This window comes from Galeopterus variegatus, unplaced genomic scaffold (assembly GCF_000696425.1).
Source record: "Galeopterus variegatus unplaced genomic scaffold, G_variegatus-3.0.2 Scaffold11734, whole genome shotgun sequence".
Classification (NCBI taxonomy): Eukaryota; Metazoa; Chordata; class Mammalia; order Dermoptera; family Cynocephalidae; genus Galeopterus; species Galeopterus variegatus.
The window spans coordinates 1-17871 of record NW_007737845.1 but is presented as its reverse complement, the minus strand read 5'-3'; the positions used below and the strand labels follow the sequence as shown (position 1 = coordinate 17871).

Here is a 17871-nt window from a genome sequence, read left to right as displayed (position 1 = left end):
AATAGATCTGTAACAAGTAAAGATATTGAATCAGTAATCAAAAACTTCATAACAAAGAAAAACCCAGGACCAGATGCTTCACGGGTGAATTCCAACAAACATTTGAAGAATTAACACCAGTCTTTCTCAAACAATTCCAAAAAATAAAGAAAAGGGAACACTTTTTAACTCATTCTATGAGGCCAGTGTTACCCTGATACCAAAGGTAAACAAAGACATCACAAGAAAAAAAAATGCAGACTGCTATATCCTTTACAAATATAGATGCCAAAATCCTGAACAACATCTAGCTAAAACTAGAAAATTCTTAGTAGAAAACATAAGGGGAAATCCTTATTATCTTGGATTTAGCAATGGTTTCTTATATATGACACCAAAAGCACAAATAAAAGAAAAAAAAAGATAAATTGGACTTGAACTTCATTAAAATTAAATACTTTTGGACATCAAAAAACACTGTTAAGATAGTGAAAAAACGAAGAATGGGGGAAAATATTTGTAAATCATATATCTGATAAGAGTCTTATATCCAGAATATATGAAGAACTCATAATTCAACAAAAAGACAACCCAGTTAAACAAAGGGCAAAGGACTTGAATAGACAATTCTGTAATGAAGGTATATGTACAAATGACCAACAAGCACATGAAAAGATGCTGAATTCATTAGTCATTAGGGAAATACAAATCAAAACCATAATGAGACACCACTTCACACTCCCTAGGACAGCTGTAATCAAAAAAAAGAAAGAAAGATAAGGCCAGCCAGTGGCTCACTTGGGAGAGTGTGGTGCAGATAACACCATTGCCACAGGTTCAGATTCCTATATAGGGATGGCTGGTTAGCTCCCTTGAGAGAGCGTGGTACTGACAACACCAAGTCAAGATGACCTTACTGGTCATCTTTAAAAAAAAAAAAGAAAGAAAGGAGAATAATGTTCATGAGAATGTGAAGGAAGAAACTGGAACCACCATACTTTGCTGGTAGAATGTAAAATGGTGCAGCCACTGTGGAAAATAGTTTGGCAGTTCCTCAAAAAGTTAAATATAGAGTTACCATGTGACCCAGCAGTTCCACTTCTAAGTGCATACCCAAAAGAATTAGAAACATGTTTAAACGAAAACTTACAAAAGAATATAAGGGTACTTCAAAAAGTTCATGGAAAAATGGGATTAAAAGATAATGCAGATCTTTCCATGAACTTTTTGAAAACCCCTATTATTCCTAGCAGCACTATTTGCAGTAGCCAAAAGGTGGGAACAACCCAAATGTCTGTCAGTGGATAAATGGGTAAACAAAATGTGATGTGTTCATACTTTGGAATATTATTCAGCCATAAGAAAGAATGAGGTATTGATACATGCTACAATGTGGATGAAACTTGAAATTATTAAGTGAAATAAGCCAGACCAAAAGGCCACATATTCTATGATTCTATTTATATAAAATCTCCAGAATAAGCAAGTCCCTAGAGACAACACAGATTAGTGGTTGCCAGGAGCTGGCAAGGGTAGAGAATGGGAGTGACTGCTTAACGAGTATAGGGTTTTTTGGGGGATGATAAACATTTTTATAGAACTAGATGGTGGTGATGGTTGTAGAACATCGTGAAGATACTATGTGCAAAAAGTTCATGGAAAGATTTGTATTATCTTTTTTCCATAATTTCCTATTTTTATGAATTCTGTTCTTTCTTTAGCAGTTTACACATTTTTGTTTTGGTTTGGTTTTGGTGGGTTGCTAGTATGGGGATCCAAACCCTTGACCCTGGTGTTATCAGCACCATGCTCTTTCAAGTGAGCTAACTGGCCAGCCCATTTTTGTATTATCTTTTAATTCTATTTCCCACAAACTTTTTGAAGTACCCTAGTTTGTAGTAAAAGAGACTATATCAAAGGAACAGTCCTACAATATGGATTCTTAACATTCTACTTGTAAAGAGTAGAAGGAATATTTCTGTCTGACCCATTGCCTATTTTACAAAATAATTTTTAAAATAAATTTAGTATTTTGATCTGTGCGTATTTGCTGATGTCTGACTTTGACATTTCCAGGAAAAACAATATTATCAGCTAGAAGATTTGTGGCCTTAGGAAAACCATTTTAAAACATTTATCTTCTGAATATGTTCATGAAATTTACGTATTTTATTGAAAATTGTTAAATTCTGAATCAAATAGAATAAAGATTCATATTGGGAATCAAGGTGCTACTCATAATGTGAAATATTATTATAAAAGGTGATAGATTAAATTTTATCTACAGTTCCATCTAGTTTTAGCATTCTGTAATCTGTGCAAGTTTAAAGAAAATTGAGTTCTCATGTAAGTCCATAGTCCCAATACTGCCTTTCTTAACAAATGTTTATAATGCCTACTATACATTCTTAAAAAAAACTCAGAAAATAAGCCTATCATAATATATAATTACAAAAAATTATTGGAGCACCTTAATTGTATTATACATTTCTGTAAAAGGAAAACAAATTATTATTGTATAACAGTGCAGTGTGTACATGCTCAGATGCAACTACATCTCTATACAAAGAATAAGATCGGATATCAGAAAAATAAGATAACAGGAAAATGTGAGGCAGAGGCAAGATTGCCAAGTTGCACAATTCCACGGGATATAGTTTGCATAGAGTACAATGTAAATAGTGCCATCTGGAGTTCTGCAGTGTCATAGCCCTGAACAGATCTACAGTTTTAGAGTAAAAGCTGACGTTAGTAATAATAGAACAAAATTAAATATTTTAAGAGAAAGAGGAAAATAATGTTAATCAAAATACAGATATGGTAAGACAAATTATAGGATATAAAGTTGGAATAATAAAGAAGGATAATATTCTTACAAATCAGCCAGTTGCTATATGTACAAGCATGAAAATAATTCACTTTTATGCCATGTAATGTTGACAAATTTTGCAGAAAACATATCTCCTCTCTTGAAATATCCCAACCTTTTGATGAGCCTCTAAAGTTTACTCTGTCATTCAAAAGTCATGTAGAATGATTGGCATTGCTGGCTCTCATCTGCCAAATGCCTACAGCACCCCAATTATTAAATCAATCAAAATGCCCCCTAATGAGAATCATCAATTTAAATTATAATTATGTTACCAGGAACTATTCTGAGCATTTTATATGAATTAACTCATTTAATCCTGAAAACCTTATACAGTAGGTTTTCTTATTGTTCCCATTTTGCAGATTAGTAACCCTTAAGTACTAAAGTACACTGTTAATCCTTTAAGGTTCATTAAGAAATTTTAATCTTTTTAAGTTATTGAAAAAGCAGGTGTTCACATTATCTGTCTGTTCTGATCAAAATCAAGCATTATATAAGGCTTAATAAAATTGATAGGATTGCACTTAGAGTCATCTCTGTTAGAAGTGTTAACATCTTCTGCTGGTGAAGAATTTATAGTTTTTTAAAGATACATTTGCCAGAACAACCTAGTTCCCACTTTTGAAATGAAGACATCATATTTCTTCTTCATAGCCCATTAGCTCAGTTATTCAGATAAGGAAGAAGAGTAAATGCACAGAGACTGCCACAGAGAGTTCCATGGTATCAGGGATACCTAAGTAACAGAGGGTTCAAATGCTACTGAGAAACAGACTTTTCAATAGAGAATGAAGAAAGTTACTCTGGAGTAGACTGCTTTGGCCTTACACTAACAAGGTATTTTGCAGGGTCAGCCATGCTTTACTAAGAGGTCTTAGGTGACTTAGAGGTCATCACAGGACTTAGAAGAATGCACTTGTGGTAGGTATTCAGTGAGTGAGTGGATGAAGGGAGAAAACAACTATATATCCGTCACTGCATCTTTATAAAAAAAGGTGCTGTTACCCAAGGAAAAAAAAAGCATCTGACAGATGTGTTTAATAAAAGAAATTACCAAGTAAATCATGGGATTGCTAACCATTGAGCCTCATGTTCACACCATTCCCTTTATGATCCCTCATCATCTCCAACATATGCAAACATACACATACCAAGTAAATCATGGGATTGCTAACCATTGAGCCTCATGTTCACACCATTCCCTTTATGATTCCTCATCATCTCCAACATATGCAAACATACACATACACACACACACATATATATATAAATATGTGTGTGTATACGAACGTGCATAGAATGAAATACTGATGTTCGTAGTTATGACCCAGCATCATTAAAAGGAAGTTAAGTCATTATAATATTTGAGAGGTAAAGAAGTACATATTAATTTTAAAAGATTTATTGTCTCCTACCTCCAAAAGCAGTGAAAAATGGTGTTCAAGTATTTAATGTGTTAAGCTTATTATTGTAAAAACTCAATAATAACATCACCTTCCCAGTCAGTGCCAAATAACAGATGTTCTTGTATATTAGAAACAGTACCATTCTGTAAGAACAAGTCAGGTCAACAAGTATTTATTAAACACATTCAGTATAGCCAATATTTAGTACTTTGGGGGATACAAAAGAAACAGAAACCCAGTACTCACTGTAACTACAAAGGATGTTAGAAGTAAATCCCTTTCCTCCTCCTCCTCGCCCCTCATTAATCTTCTAAAATATTAAATTAAAATGTATGGTAAGGAAAATTGACCAAGAAATTCTTAGTTTAAGTCTAATATAACAGAGGCATATAATGTATCATTCACTTTCTCTATAAAACACAGGGTATTTGTAGTTGTCATGTTCTAGCTGTGTTCATTCTTTAAAAGAATGGGAGAAAAAGTGGGATATAAAAAGTAAAGAATAAGACAAATAACTGAATAAGGAAATTCTAAATTACTTAAGATATTCAGTAAGCCAATAGTATAGTTTTTTTGAAAAATATTACAAGTAAAAGAATGTTTATCAAGTGACTTCTGTGTACCACATGCTAGCTGAGTTCTTTCCATATTATCTCTGTTTATGTATATTTGAGAATCTTTAAGATCCATAGTTAGAGTGGAGTGTTCCTTCTCAACCCCCACCCCAATTGGGATCACAAAATATGTGATATATTTAAAAATAGTCCTTGTGGGGAAGGAAAAAGTAACTGAGAGCCTTCAGAAGGTATGCCAATGAAGCATTCCTTGGGAATCTATATTTAGGAGTACATAAACCATGCCTAAATAATTCTGGGTATAAAATGAAATCAAGATAATTTACATTATTTATTATATGTAATGTTATGGTTAAATAGTTCATGAAATAAAGTTCCCTGTTTGTCTTCTAAAATTCCCTCTAATTTTTTGAAACATTTTAAATCAAGATTACTTATTGCATAGTTCTAATAAGAGCTTTGAGAATAGGATAAAATTAACAGTTTGTATTGAGTTTGTTAATTAACTTTACCTCTGGTGAATGGAACATAAGGATCTGTGTCTTTAAAAGAACTCTCCGAAAATTATACTAAACACTGTTGACCACATTTGCAGACCTTTTTAAATTCAGTGCAGTGAAATTATATGTTAATGAAAGACTGTAATAAAGTAAAAGGCTATAAAGTGATGAAAGAATTTTCTAAAATTTTACATGATCGTATACTGGTAACACCACTCTCTAGTATTCAGTACTTTGTTCTTTCTTGTGTGCTCTTCTAGATGAAATACAAAACCAGTACTTAGTAAAGTATATTACCAAATCAGTGATTGCAGTAATTTAGGCTTGCTTTATGTGGTCCTCATGTGGTTACAGTAAAGTGAATTGTATGAATGGGAGCCCCATTCATAAACATTTTTCAAGGGCTGGCCACTTAGCTCAGTTGGTTAGAGTGTAGTGCTGTAGCACCAAGGTCAAGGGTTTGGATCCCCACACCTGCCAGCCACCCCAAGAAAAAAATTTTTTCAAGTTTATTTTGAAAGTCCATTGATGTGCATGATAAGGAGTACTTTCCCTCATTTATCACTTTAGTATTCAAAATATAGTCAAAATTTAAGTTGTAAAGTTGTTAAAAAAAAATTATCAAAATTTTTCTTGGAAATAATGAAATGCTAATATTTCCTGGGTAGTATTACTGGTGTTTGTGTTAAAAGCTGATGTCATTTCAAGAAAAAGCCCTTCTATTCTGAATTCCTTAAAGATGAAATCATTAGTTATGATCTGTTTGAAAACTGCCATATGCTATTTCTTTGCAGTTGAGAGTTTAATTTTGAAGTTTATTTTCAAATGCGACAAAATTTCTCACAATTCCTATTCTTCAAAAATCTGTTTTCTATGTAAGTTAGATGAGATGTTAATATTTCTCCTCTGGGGTAGTCTCAGAAAGTTTCTCAGTTCTCTGATCATAAACTTCCAGCATCTGCTGAATTTGTTTAAAATTTCAAGAAATCAAAATAAGTAATAGCGTTTAGATTTATAAGACATTTTTTTACTGGCTAGTTAGCTCAGTTGATTAGAGCATGGTGCTGGTAACACCAGGATCCAAGGTTTGATCCCTGTACTGGTCAGCCAAAACAGAAAGAAAAAAAAAGAAACGATTGTTTTACCTCCTCCAAGGCTTCATGAAGATGTACAATAGTAGATTATTTTTGGCATGGTATAGTTGCTTTGGTAATGTTCTTCCTTCTCTGCCCCAAAATACACACAGCCTTTGATTATCAACTCTATTTTTGACTCATGATTTTTAATTATTGAAGGGTAAAGTGATAAGCATATGCAGTTATCTCTTATTTTCACCCTTTTAATTCTTTTTACTCTGAAGTCAATAAAACTTTTAATAGTCCATTCCTTTTATCATTAATACTACTAATACGTTAAAACTACTACTATACTACTAAGTACATAGTCTCAAGTATTAAAAAAAGTAACCATTAGTCTAATCTTACTTTCTGTATATAATTGAAACACACATACTGAAAGTACCCCTTATAAAATTCTTAATTCACACTATCATGCCATTTTGTTGTCTCCACTTTGAAGGCCTTTGCCCAGCTATCAAAGTTCTCCATAGTCTGAGCCATAAACTGACAATGTTTATTGACCACTCTAAACTTCCATACCCACTATCAAGATTTGTCATTCTGATTCCTAGGTTTGTGCTTTCAGTTATATGGATCCCCACCTCTGAACTTCTTTTGCCCTTAAAAACATACTTTAGCACTAAATTATTTTGTAGTTTGTTTTGCCTTACTTTCTAATTATGTGCTGACTTAGTAAGGAAATATACCAAGTTATCCTTTTTTGAATCATCCATAGCATGATAAATAACTTAGTGATTTATTATTTGGAAATGAGAGGGAAAATCCTTATTTTGCTATCACAAACTCAGTGGAAAATGTTTTTTTTCTAAGAACGTTGTATGTCCCTTTTTGTACCTAGTGACATTGTAAAGTGCCTTCTCATCCTTATCACTACATCTCTGTATTACATTTGTTCTTACTTTCATATTTAACTCATCAATACACTGATTCATGTGATCCAGTGACATCTTTTAGAAAGATTGTGGTTTATGTTTTTTGCTTTACCAGTTAGAGAGGGCCAAATGGATACAGATGTGTCATTTAATGTCATCCATTCCTTCTTTTGTTTGTATAGTCAAAAACATTTGGTAGCAGATATTTTCTCCTGCAGTGAACTCCCTAATAGACAATGAGCTGCCAATTAAAAATGGAGAATAAACAAATAAAAAGAATAGAATATTACCCAGGAAATTTCCCTTTGAATTCTTAGATGGAACATCTCCCTCTACTAATTGTCAATTTAAAAGATTCTTGAGATTATCTAGGATAGCCCCAATATGCTAACACCCAAATTATGGGACCTTTTTATTAATTAAATGGGACAATTACATTTAAATACCATATGGTAGGGATACTTAATGTTCTGCAGAAAATCATAGAGCCTGAAATGAAACAATAATTTTAGCAGTAAACTACTAAAAATAAAATAAGTGTAATTCATAATCTTAGTTCTAGATAGTTCTTCATCTCTCCATTTTACAGATAAATCTGAGAGTTCTACTTAGGATCATAATGTTGGGAGGGGTGATATATGTTTGTTATAATTATAGTTCAAATTGGGTCAAAACTGTTATTTTATTGTAGTTGATGAGTGATGCTATATTTATCCAGTACCCTTTGAAATTTCCCTTGCAAACATTTAAATATGTATGCATGTACATTTCATCTAGCTCCTGGTTTTTGGCCAGGGTAATTTATATTGTGCATACCTGGTACTTGGATCATGCATCCACTGAGAATTATTGAATAAGCATGTAATAAACCATAAATCAGTTTATCCTAGTCTCCTGAAAAGAAATCTGGCTCACCCTCCTCATTTTTAAGTCAGGTTTTAAAAAAAAAAAGTCAGGTTCTATTAAAGATAAAATATTGTTTAAAATTTGGGCTAAAATTTGGTTCAATGGACAGGAGTACACTTCATTAGTTGACCTGTTTTTATATAATATCTTTGCCCTATTTTTCACCTCTTGTTTCTTTCATTTGAAAGGGGAAAAAATCATGAAAAAATTCTGGTATGTATTTGCTAAATTTATGCGATAGCCAACAAAAATCAAATACATTAGAATAAGATCAAAAGAATGGAGATTTTAAACCATCTTCTCACAGGACTCACTGAATTTGCAAGACACATTCCCACCATTTCAGTAGTGGCGAAATATATGCTAGCCCAACACTTTATCATGCAAAAGGCAATAGAGAATGAAATATTCAGTTGCCATAATTAATAATCTCATTCATTGTGGGGAGTAAAACACAATTGCATAAACTTTAGTAAATGTCTTTTCCCTTCTTGAGTTAAATTGTAATTATCTTTTTTGTATAGTACATACAGATGAAAAGTGTTGATTTGGCAGGAGGAAAGAGTATGCTTCTACATTATTTAGTCAAGGAGATAATCATTTTGAAAAATATTTGTGTTAGTTTATGTGTAACTATGATATTTCAAGATTTCAGACCCAAGAAACAGAAATACCACATGTTCTCACTCATAACTGGCTGCTAGGAAGGAAGGAAGGAAGGAAAGAAAGACCACAACAATAAGTTGAACTTTCAGAAGGAGAGACCAAACCTAAGGATGCTAGAGATGGGAGCGGGGGGAGGGGGTTTGGGAAGTGATAGGTCGGGCAAAGGGCATAAAGAAGTATCACAATTTGTAAGAATGAATATGCTAATAATAAAAATTTTTTTTAAAATCTTTGCTACTACTTAGTAGGATCGAATACTCCTTATTATATACTGTATTGTGAGACAAAATAAACTGTTACTAAATTTTTTTTTAAAAAAAGATTTCAAACCCTATGATTTCTAAAAATATTTAAGTAATATGATTTGGCACAGAATATAGCATTGTCCAATAAATATGTCTTCTTTCTTTGAAGTAAATTTTTGCCTAGATGTTAAAAATATAGTTCCAAAGTTTGTTGAAATTGTTTTATGTTCTTATTGAGATAAGAATTATAAAACCTAGAAGAAAAAGTCCAAGGCATTCTAGAATGAATGTGTTCAATTCTTAAGAACCAGAATTCTGTGAGCACTTTGCCAACCACCCACCTACTTCTGTCTCCTGTCATGCTCACCCTGTGCCAGCATGATATAACAGTGGCTGAGTGTGAAGAACAAGCAGTACTGTGATGATCCCCATTTTACAGATGAGTAAACCAAGGCTCAGAGAAGTTAACTTGCCCAAGATCACACAGCTAGAAAGTAGAAGAATTGGCATTTGAACCAAAGAAGCCTGGCTTCATAGTTGTTGCTCTTAACAATCACATTCTTCCCCCTCTCTTTTAAATTTTAAACTATCTTCTTCATACCCTGTGTTTCTAAATATTTAAATACATCGCCTATTCCTTTTAACTTATGGTTGCTCTTTCCCCATCCCCTGATCTAACTCCGCAATCTCAGTCTTTACTACTCTCTCAGAAGTTATGAGTGATATTTTCAACATATTCAATGGCATTTTCCTTTATTCTTAATTTCAAGGCAGTTTTTTACACTTTTGGTCACCTCCTTCTTGAAACTTTCCTTGCTTGATTTTTAAAGCTGCAGTATCCTGGTCCTCTTGAGCAACTTTGCATGTATCTTCTTTTTCTTTTCATTCTGCCAACTTTTGTTTTACCACATATTTGTGAATTGCTCTAAAGATTAGTTCTCACCTACACTGTACCCTGTATTATAATAGGATGTAACAAATGAATAAGGTCCTTGCCCATTTATTATACACTGACTTGAAGAAAAACATGTAAATATAGCAATACAGATAATAAGTTTGGAATCATAAAATATGTTAAGTAGAATGATGACATAAAGAAGGATTAATTAAATCTCACAGCTTTCACAGAGGAGGTAGTCCCCAAACTATGTAAGTATGTTCTCTGAACCTTGGCATCCGATGGAAATTCGTTCCAGGTCTATTGGGTCTTTCATCAGTAGAATTATACTCTGTATTTGTGTACAAGTGACATGTTCTAATTTATTCATATTAAATGTGTAGGTATTATTTCTGAATCCAGCTCCTAAATTTTGTTTTATGCCTAGATTTCTCCTCTACAGCAGTGAGTCTACTTAAAACATAGTCAAGGATTTTACCAAAATGTTGATATCACCACAGATAACTACAATAGGCTGCTTCTAAAAAACTGATCTAGATAAGAAATGAGAACATTTATTATAACCTCTATCCCATAACTTATATCTTAGTGCTTAATTTGTTAATTGTCATTTCTGACCCCTTTCTTCCATATGCTTTAATTTCTATTTTTCTTCTATATATCATTAAAATTCCACCCTACCCCATCTTCTTTAATGTTCCCATGACGTCAGAACGTTTGAAAGTCTCTGCTTTAAATCACGTAAACTCAAAATCCTAAAATCACCTTTAATTCCTTCCTTTCCTATACACTAACTTTTCCAGGTCTTATAATTTTTCCTTCATTATCACTAGCTCTAGTCATTCCTCTCTTCATTGAGCTGCATTCTTCCATTATCTGGTCTCATATCTAACTCTTGCCAAACCTTCGCTTGTTTCTAAAGTCTTTGGCTCTCTTCTCTTTGATCGTTCTTGCCTACTAGATTGATATTCTTCAAGTACTAGTTTTGTCATGTTACTACTAAACTCAGAAATCTAGAATATAGAAAAGTGGCACAGAGAAGTGGTTAAGAGTATGGACCCTTGAGTGAACTACTTAGAGTCAAATCCCAGTTCCACCACTTACTAGCTGTGTGATCTCCAGCAAATTACTTAAACTTTCTCATTCACTGCCTTCACTTCCTCATCTTGTAGAGTGGATACTTATGAAGATTAAATGAGTTAACATTTGTAAAGTCCTTTAAAAAGTACATAGTAAGCACTAAATTTTAGCTGCTTGTCATTATTGATGCCACTATTATAACTGTAACAATCGAGTGGCTCTCATATCAAATCATTGTCTGCCATATCAAATCAAACCCAGAATTTTTGTCCTCTTATGCTTGGTCTTGATGAAAATGAGGCAGCCAGAGAAGAAGGAGAGACATGGGTTCATGATTAGCTATCCCATAGAATTCTTATGAAAATCACATGAAATATAAACTACACAAAAGCCATATAATCTGGGAAGCACAAAACAAATACTGGCATTTAACAGTTAATAAAAGATACAAAAATCAAGAGACCTCTAGAAACTAAGCTCTCAAATCCAGTAAACCTCAATTGGACCTAGGATTTCAGTGAGTAGTAATAACAGAACCAAGGGTTTAGGATGTCATGGGATCAAAGAATTGGGACTGAGGACATCTCAGTCTCTGACCTTAAAAAACATGAAATTAGAGGGCAGCTAAGTGACATGCAGTTTATCAACAAACATTTGTTGAATGCTTTCTCTTTGCCAGGAACTGTGCTGAGTACTTTACATGTATTCTCTTATTGAATCCTCACAGAACACTCTGAGGTCAGTAGCTTTACTCTATCCATTTTGTAGATGAGAAAAGTGAAGCACCAAAAGGTTTTGCTCAGGGTCACACAGTCACAGATTTGAACTCAATCTGGTTCAAGTACTACACTGTTCTGTGCTACTTTAGGTATTTCCTCCTTGGAAACTCACAGTTCATATTACTTTTTATGGTTTTAAGAACTCCTAAAGGAGTCACCCTGCAACATTTTTTGGAGTCCTAAAGGAGTCAGCAGTTTCCAAACTTACTTAACTTTTTTACTTTATCTGCTCTTTCACCGAAAAAAGTCTGTTGTCACAATTGAGCATAGTTTTAAAAACAATAAATAACAAAACAAAAAAATTTTTCATTCGAACTGAGTTTTCAATCTGACCTAAACCTATAGTAGCTAATGTTTTAGAGTGCCTAGTCTATGCCAGACAGTTTTAAGTGCTTTGCATGTATTAACTCACACCATCCTCTATGAAGTGTAGGTATTGTTTATTAGCCTCATTTTACTGATGAGAACCTGAAGCACAGAAAGGTAAGTAATTTGTCCAAAATCATATAGCTCCTGAAGGCAAAGATGGGTCCACTCCTCCTTCCCATCGACCCACCAGACTGGTTATAGAAGCTATACTATTACGCATGATGCTTTACTGTCCCTTCTGTCTTAAGACCTGGGTTCATATAGACGTGGCTCTTCCATAGTCCACAAGTTATAACTGAAGTCCTCAAAATTTTCATAGTCAAACTCAAAATCTCAAATGTTTTTACTAGGTCCTAGTAAATCTTCGATCTCCTCCCATTTCTAATCCCTCCCCATCCCAGACTATAGCACACTAGACCACTCACTAGTGTCTTCATCAGTCTAGCTTTATAGTAGGAAATACATGTACTCTGTAGCCAGACAGACTTGGGTTCAAATGCAGGCTCCTTCATGGGCTGGGAGTGAGATCTTGAACAAGTTACTTTAATCACTCTGAGCCTCATCTGAAATATGCGATTAACGATAGTAATTTTCTCACACAGTGGTCTTGAGAATTAAATAAAGTGGGACATGTAAAGCTCTTATCTTGGTGTTGTACGTGTGTTTGTTGTGTATTTGTCATTGGCCTCACTGTATTTATTGTTAGCAGTATTAGTATTATTTGCCTATCATTAAAGGATAGGTTTAAATTCTACCTCTTCTATTAAGAATTTCATACTTCCAAAGATTACCTATATTCTGTAATAATTCCTCTTTCTTTTGTAGTCCAGGGCATTTTGCCTCAAATTATGATCAGTTTTTTTCATAATTCTCTTTTCTAGATGGGAAGTTTCTTGAGATCAAGGATTATGTCTTCTGTTGGAATTAACATTGTGTTTTACGTGTGCATGTGTATGCAGTTGATCCTCATTATTCATAGATTTGAATGTACCTACTCACTAAAATTTATTTATAACCCCCAAATCAATACTTAGTGCACTTTCGCAGTCACAACATGCACAGAGCAGGAAAAGATTTGAGTCAGCTAATGCACACATTAAGGAAATATGCTGCAGTCTTTTTTTAACTCTCATACTGTAAGTGTCCTTTTCATGTTCTATTTAGTGCCACATTTTTGTGCTTTTTCTTGATGATTTCACTTAATAAAATGAGCCCCAAGCATGGTACTGAAGTCTAGGGTCCCTAAGTGCAAGAAGGCTGTGATGTACCTTATGGAGAAAATACATGTGTTAGATAAGCTTTGTTCAGGCATGAGGTATATAGCACATGTTGGCTGTGAGTTCATTGTTAATGAATCAACTATATATTGCATAAAGCATCTTTAAACAGAAACAAAAATAAAACAAGGTTACAGTTGATGAAAATGTTGTGCAGAGAGGCTCACAGGAACTTAACCCTGTATTTCCCATAGGAGCAATGGTTCAATATTCACTAATTCAGTGTTGGTAGCAACTTTATAACACCTAACTACCATGAATAATGAGAATTGACTGTGTGTATGTGTGTGTGTGTTTGTGTTTGTGTGTGTGAAAATGTGTATACATAGAAATACAGGTAAGATGCTCCGTAAAGGACTCCTAGAAGAAGAATAGAATGACTGCCCGAAGCCTAGAGCCAGAGATGACCTGTTTTGTTAGGAATGGTAACAATATTTTTATGGTGTTTTATGGGTTTAGGAAAGTACTTAGATACAGTCACATTTTAACCATACAATAACTTTTCAGGTATAATATAATTATCCCCCATTTTACAGATTAGAAAAAAGCAACCCCCAGGTCATTCAACAAATTAAGTGGTAAAACCCAGGATTCTTGATGCCAAGACCCACATTCTTTCCAGTCTACACTACTACTTCACATCTTCTGAGATGTTTTCACCGTAATATAATCAGAATTAAAAGAACATTCTGAAAAACTAAGAACTTTACAGAAGATGTAGAGAATTTCTCAAAGCATTTTGTTTGGGCATCAACTGTTCATACACTTAGATATTCACAGCAATCTCTCTATCTTACCTCCCACAAATGGGTATCCTAATGCCATACTCACTTGAGTCTAAGAAACAAATTTTCTCACATTCTAATATTTCATTTTGTGAAGTTGGGATTTATCTTTTAATTAATTTGTGCATTTAAGTATTTCATAGATAGATAAAAATGATTAATTTATTGAGCAACTTAAATCAGTGATATCTTAGAATAAAGGACTGAAATAATAGTAGCTACTATTTATTGAGTGGCTACTATGTGTCAAGCATTGTACTGGATGCTTTATATACAATATTCACTTAATCATGACAACAGCCCTGTAGCTATTCTTATCCTCACATCTCCGTTTTAGAAATGAGAAAGCTGCGAGTCACAATGGCAGAGGCATTCAGCATTTAAATGGAGGAAGCAGCCTTGCTACCCAGGCCTATCTGTGCTCTTTTAACTATGCCATGCTGCCTTCCATTCTGGACACAAATTTAAATTCCATAAGAATGTGTCACACTTAAATATATTTCTGTTGAGAGATACATACTTAGTGGTCCTTTCTAGACAACATATTAACATAACTCAAAGATAACTTTTCTCAGAATGAATCTGTAGGTTGATCTCTTCTTGCTAGTAACCATATATCATGACTTAAAATCGTGCCTAACTTTCTTGAGTCTTTCTTTTGCAAGTTTTCTGTTAGGTTTTTATATTTGATAGAGATTTTTACATAACCTTCTTTTATTTCCTTTGCATATGATCTTCCATTTGTAATTTACATTTTAGTGCATAACATGGAATCTCTGCTTACTTCGCAGATTTAGCTAGTAAGATAAGCAATTGAGTTTCTTTTTATTTTTCTGTCTTACAGCTGATGGTTGCAGAGAAGAATGGAACAATCCGATTTTATGATCTTTTGGCCCAACAGGCTATTTTGTCTCTTGAATCAGAACAAATGCCATTAATGTCAGCACACTGGTGCTTAAAAAACACCTTCAAAGTTGGAGCTGTTGCAGGAAATGATTGGTTAATTTGGGATATTACTAGGTCCAGGTACTTCTTCAGTATATGTGTCTATTGCTTACCAAAAAATCAGTAGCTATTGCCAAATGATCCATTGGGCCATCCTTGTATACATAAGCCTCACTGTAAAGTGAAAACAAGTCCCTCCTGTAGGAGGGCCAGAGCTATGGGTTTTTATATAACAATCATGTTTTGCAGATTTACTTCGGGAGTAACCCAGAAAGGACAATGCAAAGAAAGAAATCTTTGATCTGAGCAATGTTTACTTATGTTAGAAAAAAGAAAAACACTGACCCTGTTGAGTGATGGTGCTCTGTAGTGATTCTGAGTCATGTCTTTATTGTATTTCATCTATTGTAACTGAATGCTTATTTGGAATTTTGTTATAGTTTACGTATATTGGGCATTCTGTCCTTGAAAGAGAAAATACCTTTTATCTACTTGAATCTAACACATAAAATGCAAAATATTATCTTTTAGTTATCCTCAAGATAAGAGACCTGTTCACATGGATCGAGCCTACTTATTCAGGTAATGTACCATTTTTGTTGGAGTTATAATTTGATATTTTGACATTGTGCTATGTCACTACTGGAATACTTTCCCAGTCCTCTCCTTTGCACTGGATTTTTTTTTTTTTCCTGATTGTTTTATAAGTGGTTATTTTGCTATCCCAACTAAGTCTTTGCTTTTGTCTTTTTGTCTAGACAAGAAGTTGATTTGTTTTTCAAATATTTTCCTTGAACGCTTTTACAACACAGAACAACATGTTGCCACTCCACCAGTACCACCCCAGCATTTTGGAGTACATTATGCTTCCTTATTGTTCTATGCTGATAAATGTGTAAATATAGGGGACCCATGTTTATTCATGTAAACTTTATTGTTGTTCTTTAAATGAGAACATGCTAGATCATATATATCTACAAACATGCTACTTTTTTTTTCACTTAAAATACATGTCTACCATGGTTTTTTTTCCATTCATTTTTTATAATATTCCATTGTGTAGTATTATGAATATTTTGTCTGATGCCTTGTCCGTGTCTCTCACCATATTGTTAGCTCTATGGTTATAAGAAAGGGACTGTGTTAACCTTGCATAACTTTGGAAATTAATGAAGTGACACATAATAGGCACTTTAAAAAATTTACAGAATGAGAAAATATTTATAGCTACTAACCTGGAATTCCCAGTCTAATTGTAAAGCCACGTTAACAAATTTAAGATTATAAAACTACTGCTATTGTGCAAAAAGAAGTAACCTGGTTCAGAAAAGCTTGAAGTTATCTGTAGGGCACTGTATTTATTTTTATGCTTTCCTATTTCTTAGATGGTCCACAATTAATGAAAACTTGTTTGCAACCACTGGTTATCCTGGCAAAATGGCAAGCCAGTTTCAAATTCATCATTTAGGACACCCTCAGGTAATGTGGAACTGTTTTGTGGCATATGCGGTTTTCTTAATTTGTGTGCTTGACTTTTCCACCCACAGCCCCCAAATTTGTAATTTGTCTATTATCTCTGGCACACAGTGAGCTACAATGAATATTAGCTAAACTTATTACTGATTCATGCTATTCCTTCTGCCTGAATTCCCTCCCTATCCTCCCCATTTAACCCAAATTCCTACACATCCTTTAAAAATCCAACTTAAAAATTACATCCTGCGAAACCTTCTCTGACTTTCTTTCCTCCCAGACAGTTAAATGTTCTTAATGCTGTTCCTGTTTCTTGTATAGGTCTACTGTATTTTCTTTTACCTAAGTGTTTTTCTCCCCTACCTATAAACTTCTTAAAACCATTATCAGTTTCTTACTCACCCCCAAATTCCTTTTAACTAAGAAAAGTGCCTAACACTCAGTAAAATGTTGAATGTTAAGCTGAATAAGGCCTATACACAAATTCAATTATTATTATTATTATTATTATTATTATTTTGTCTTTTTTCCGTGTCCGGCAACGGATCGCAACCCTCAGTGTTGCCCCCGTACCGGACCGGGGACCGGCAACGGGATCGCAACCCTCGGCGTTGCTCCCACGCCTCGCTCAGCCAGTGAGCGGGAACCGGTCGTATGTGGGATCCGAACCCTCGGGCGGGAGCGCCACCGCGCTTCCCAAGCGGCGCACTATCCAGTGCGCCACCGGGCCGGCCCAAGAAGGCATTTTTTGATGTTTAAATCACCAGTAGCAATGGACTTTGTTTGCCAATATTCATATAAGAAGCATTTCGTTTCTTCAGTTGCTTTTATATTTTCTCTTTCACTTAAATATATTAATTTAATTTCACTTGCTTGGTTGATGTAGACTGCAAAAATGTTTGAGTCTGGGCTGCAACAGTTATTCTTAGATGGATTGTGTCCTTCTTTCTGGCCAGCTGCAAGTAAATAATTTGTAGATCACCTCTGAGGGAACATATTTTTTTAACTATGTATCAATGCTTTCTTATTTTTGAAAGTAGTTTTTATTTATTAACTTTGGAGATATATTGTACTTCTTTAATTCTTCACATATTTTATAGCCCAT

The 17871-nt window shown here is 34.0% G+C and overlaps 1 protein-coding gene across 1 annotated transcript in view; it reads left to right on the top strand.

Annotated features, from left to right (window-relative positions):
* The window catches only part of LOC103610760 (nucleoporin Nup37-like), a gene marked incomplete at its 3' end in the record, with an annotated part of 35845 nt that extends 18994 nt beyond the window's left edge, over window positions 1-16851 (top strand). Inside the window, exons 7-9 of the mRNA XM_008594857.1 lie at window positions 15167-15374; window positions 15825-15875; window positions 16679-16851. Coding sequence (XP_008593079.1) covers window positions 15167-15374; window positions 15825-15875; window positions 16679-16851 — 432 coding nt within the window. The remainder of the gene's footprint in view (window positions 1-15166; window positions 15375-15824; window positions 15876-16678) is intronic.
* Window positions 16852-17871: the final 1020 nt, after the last annotated feature.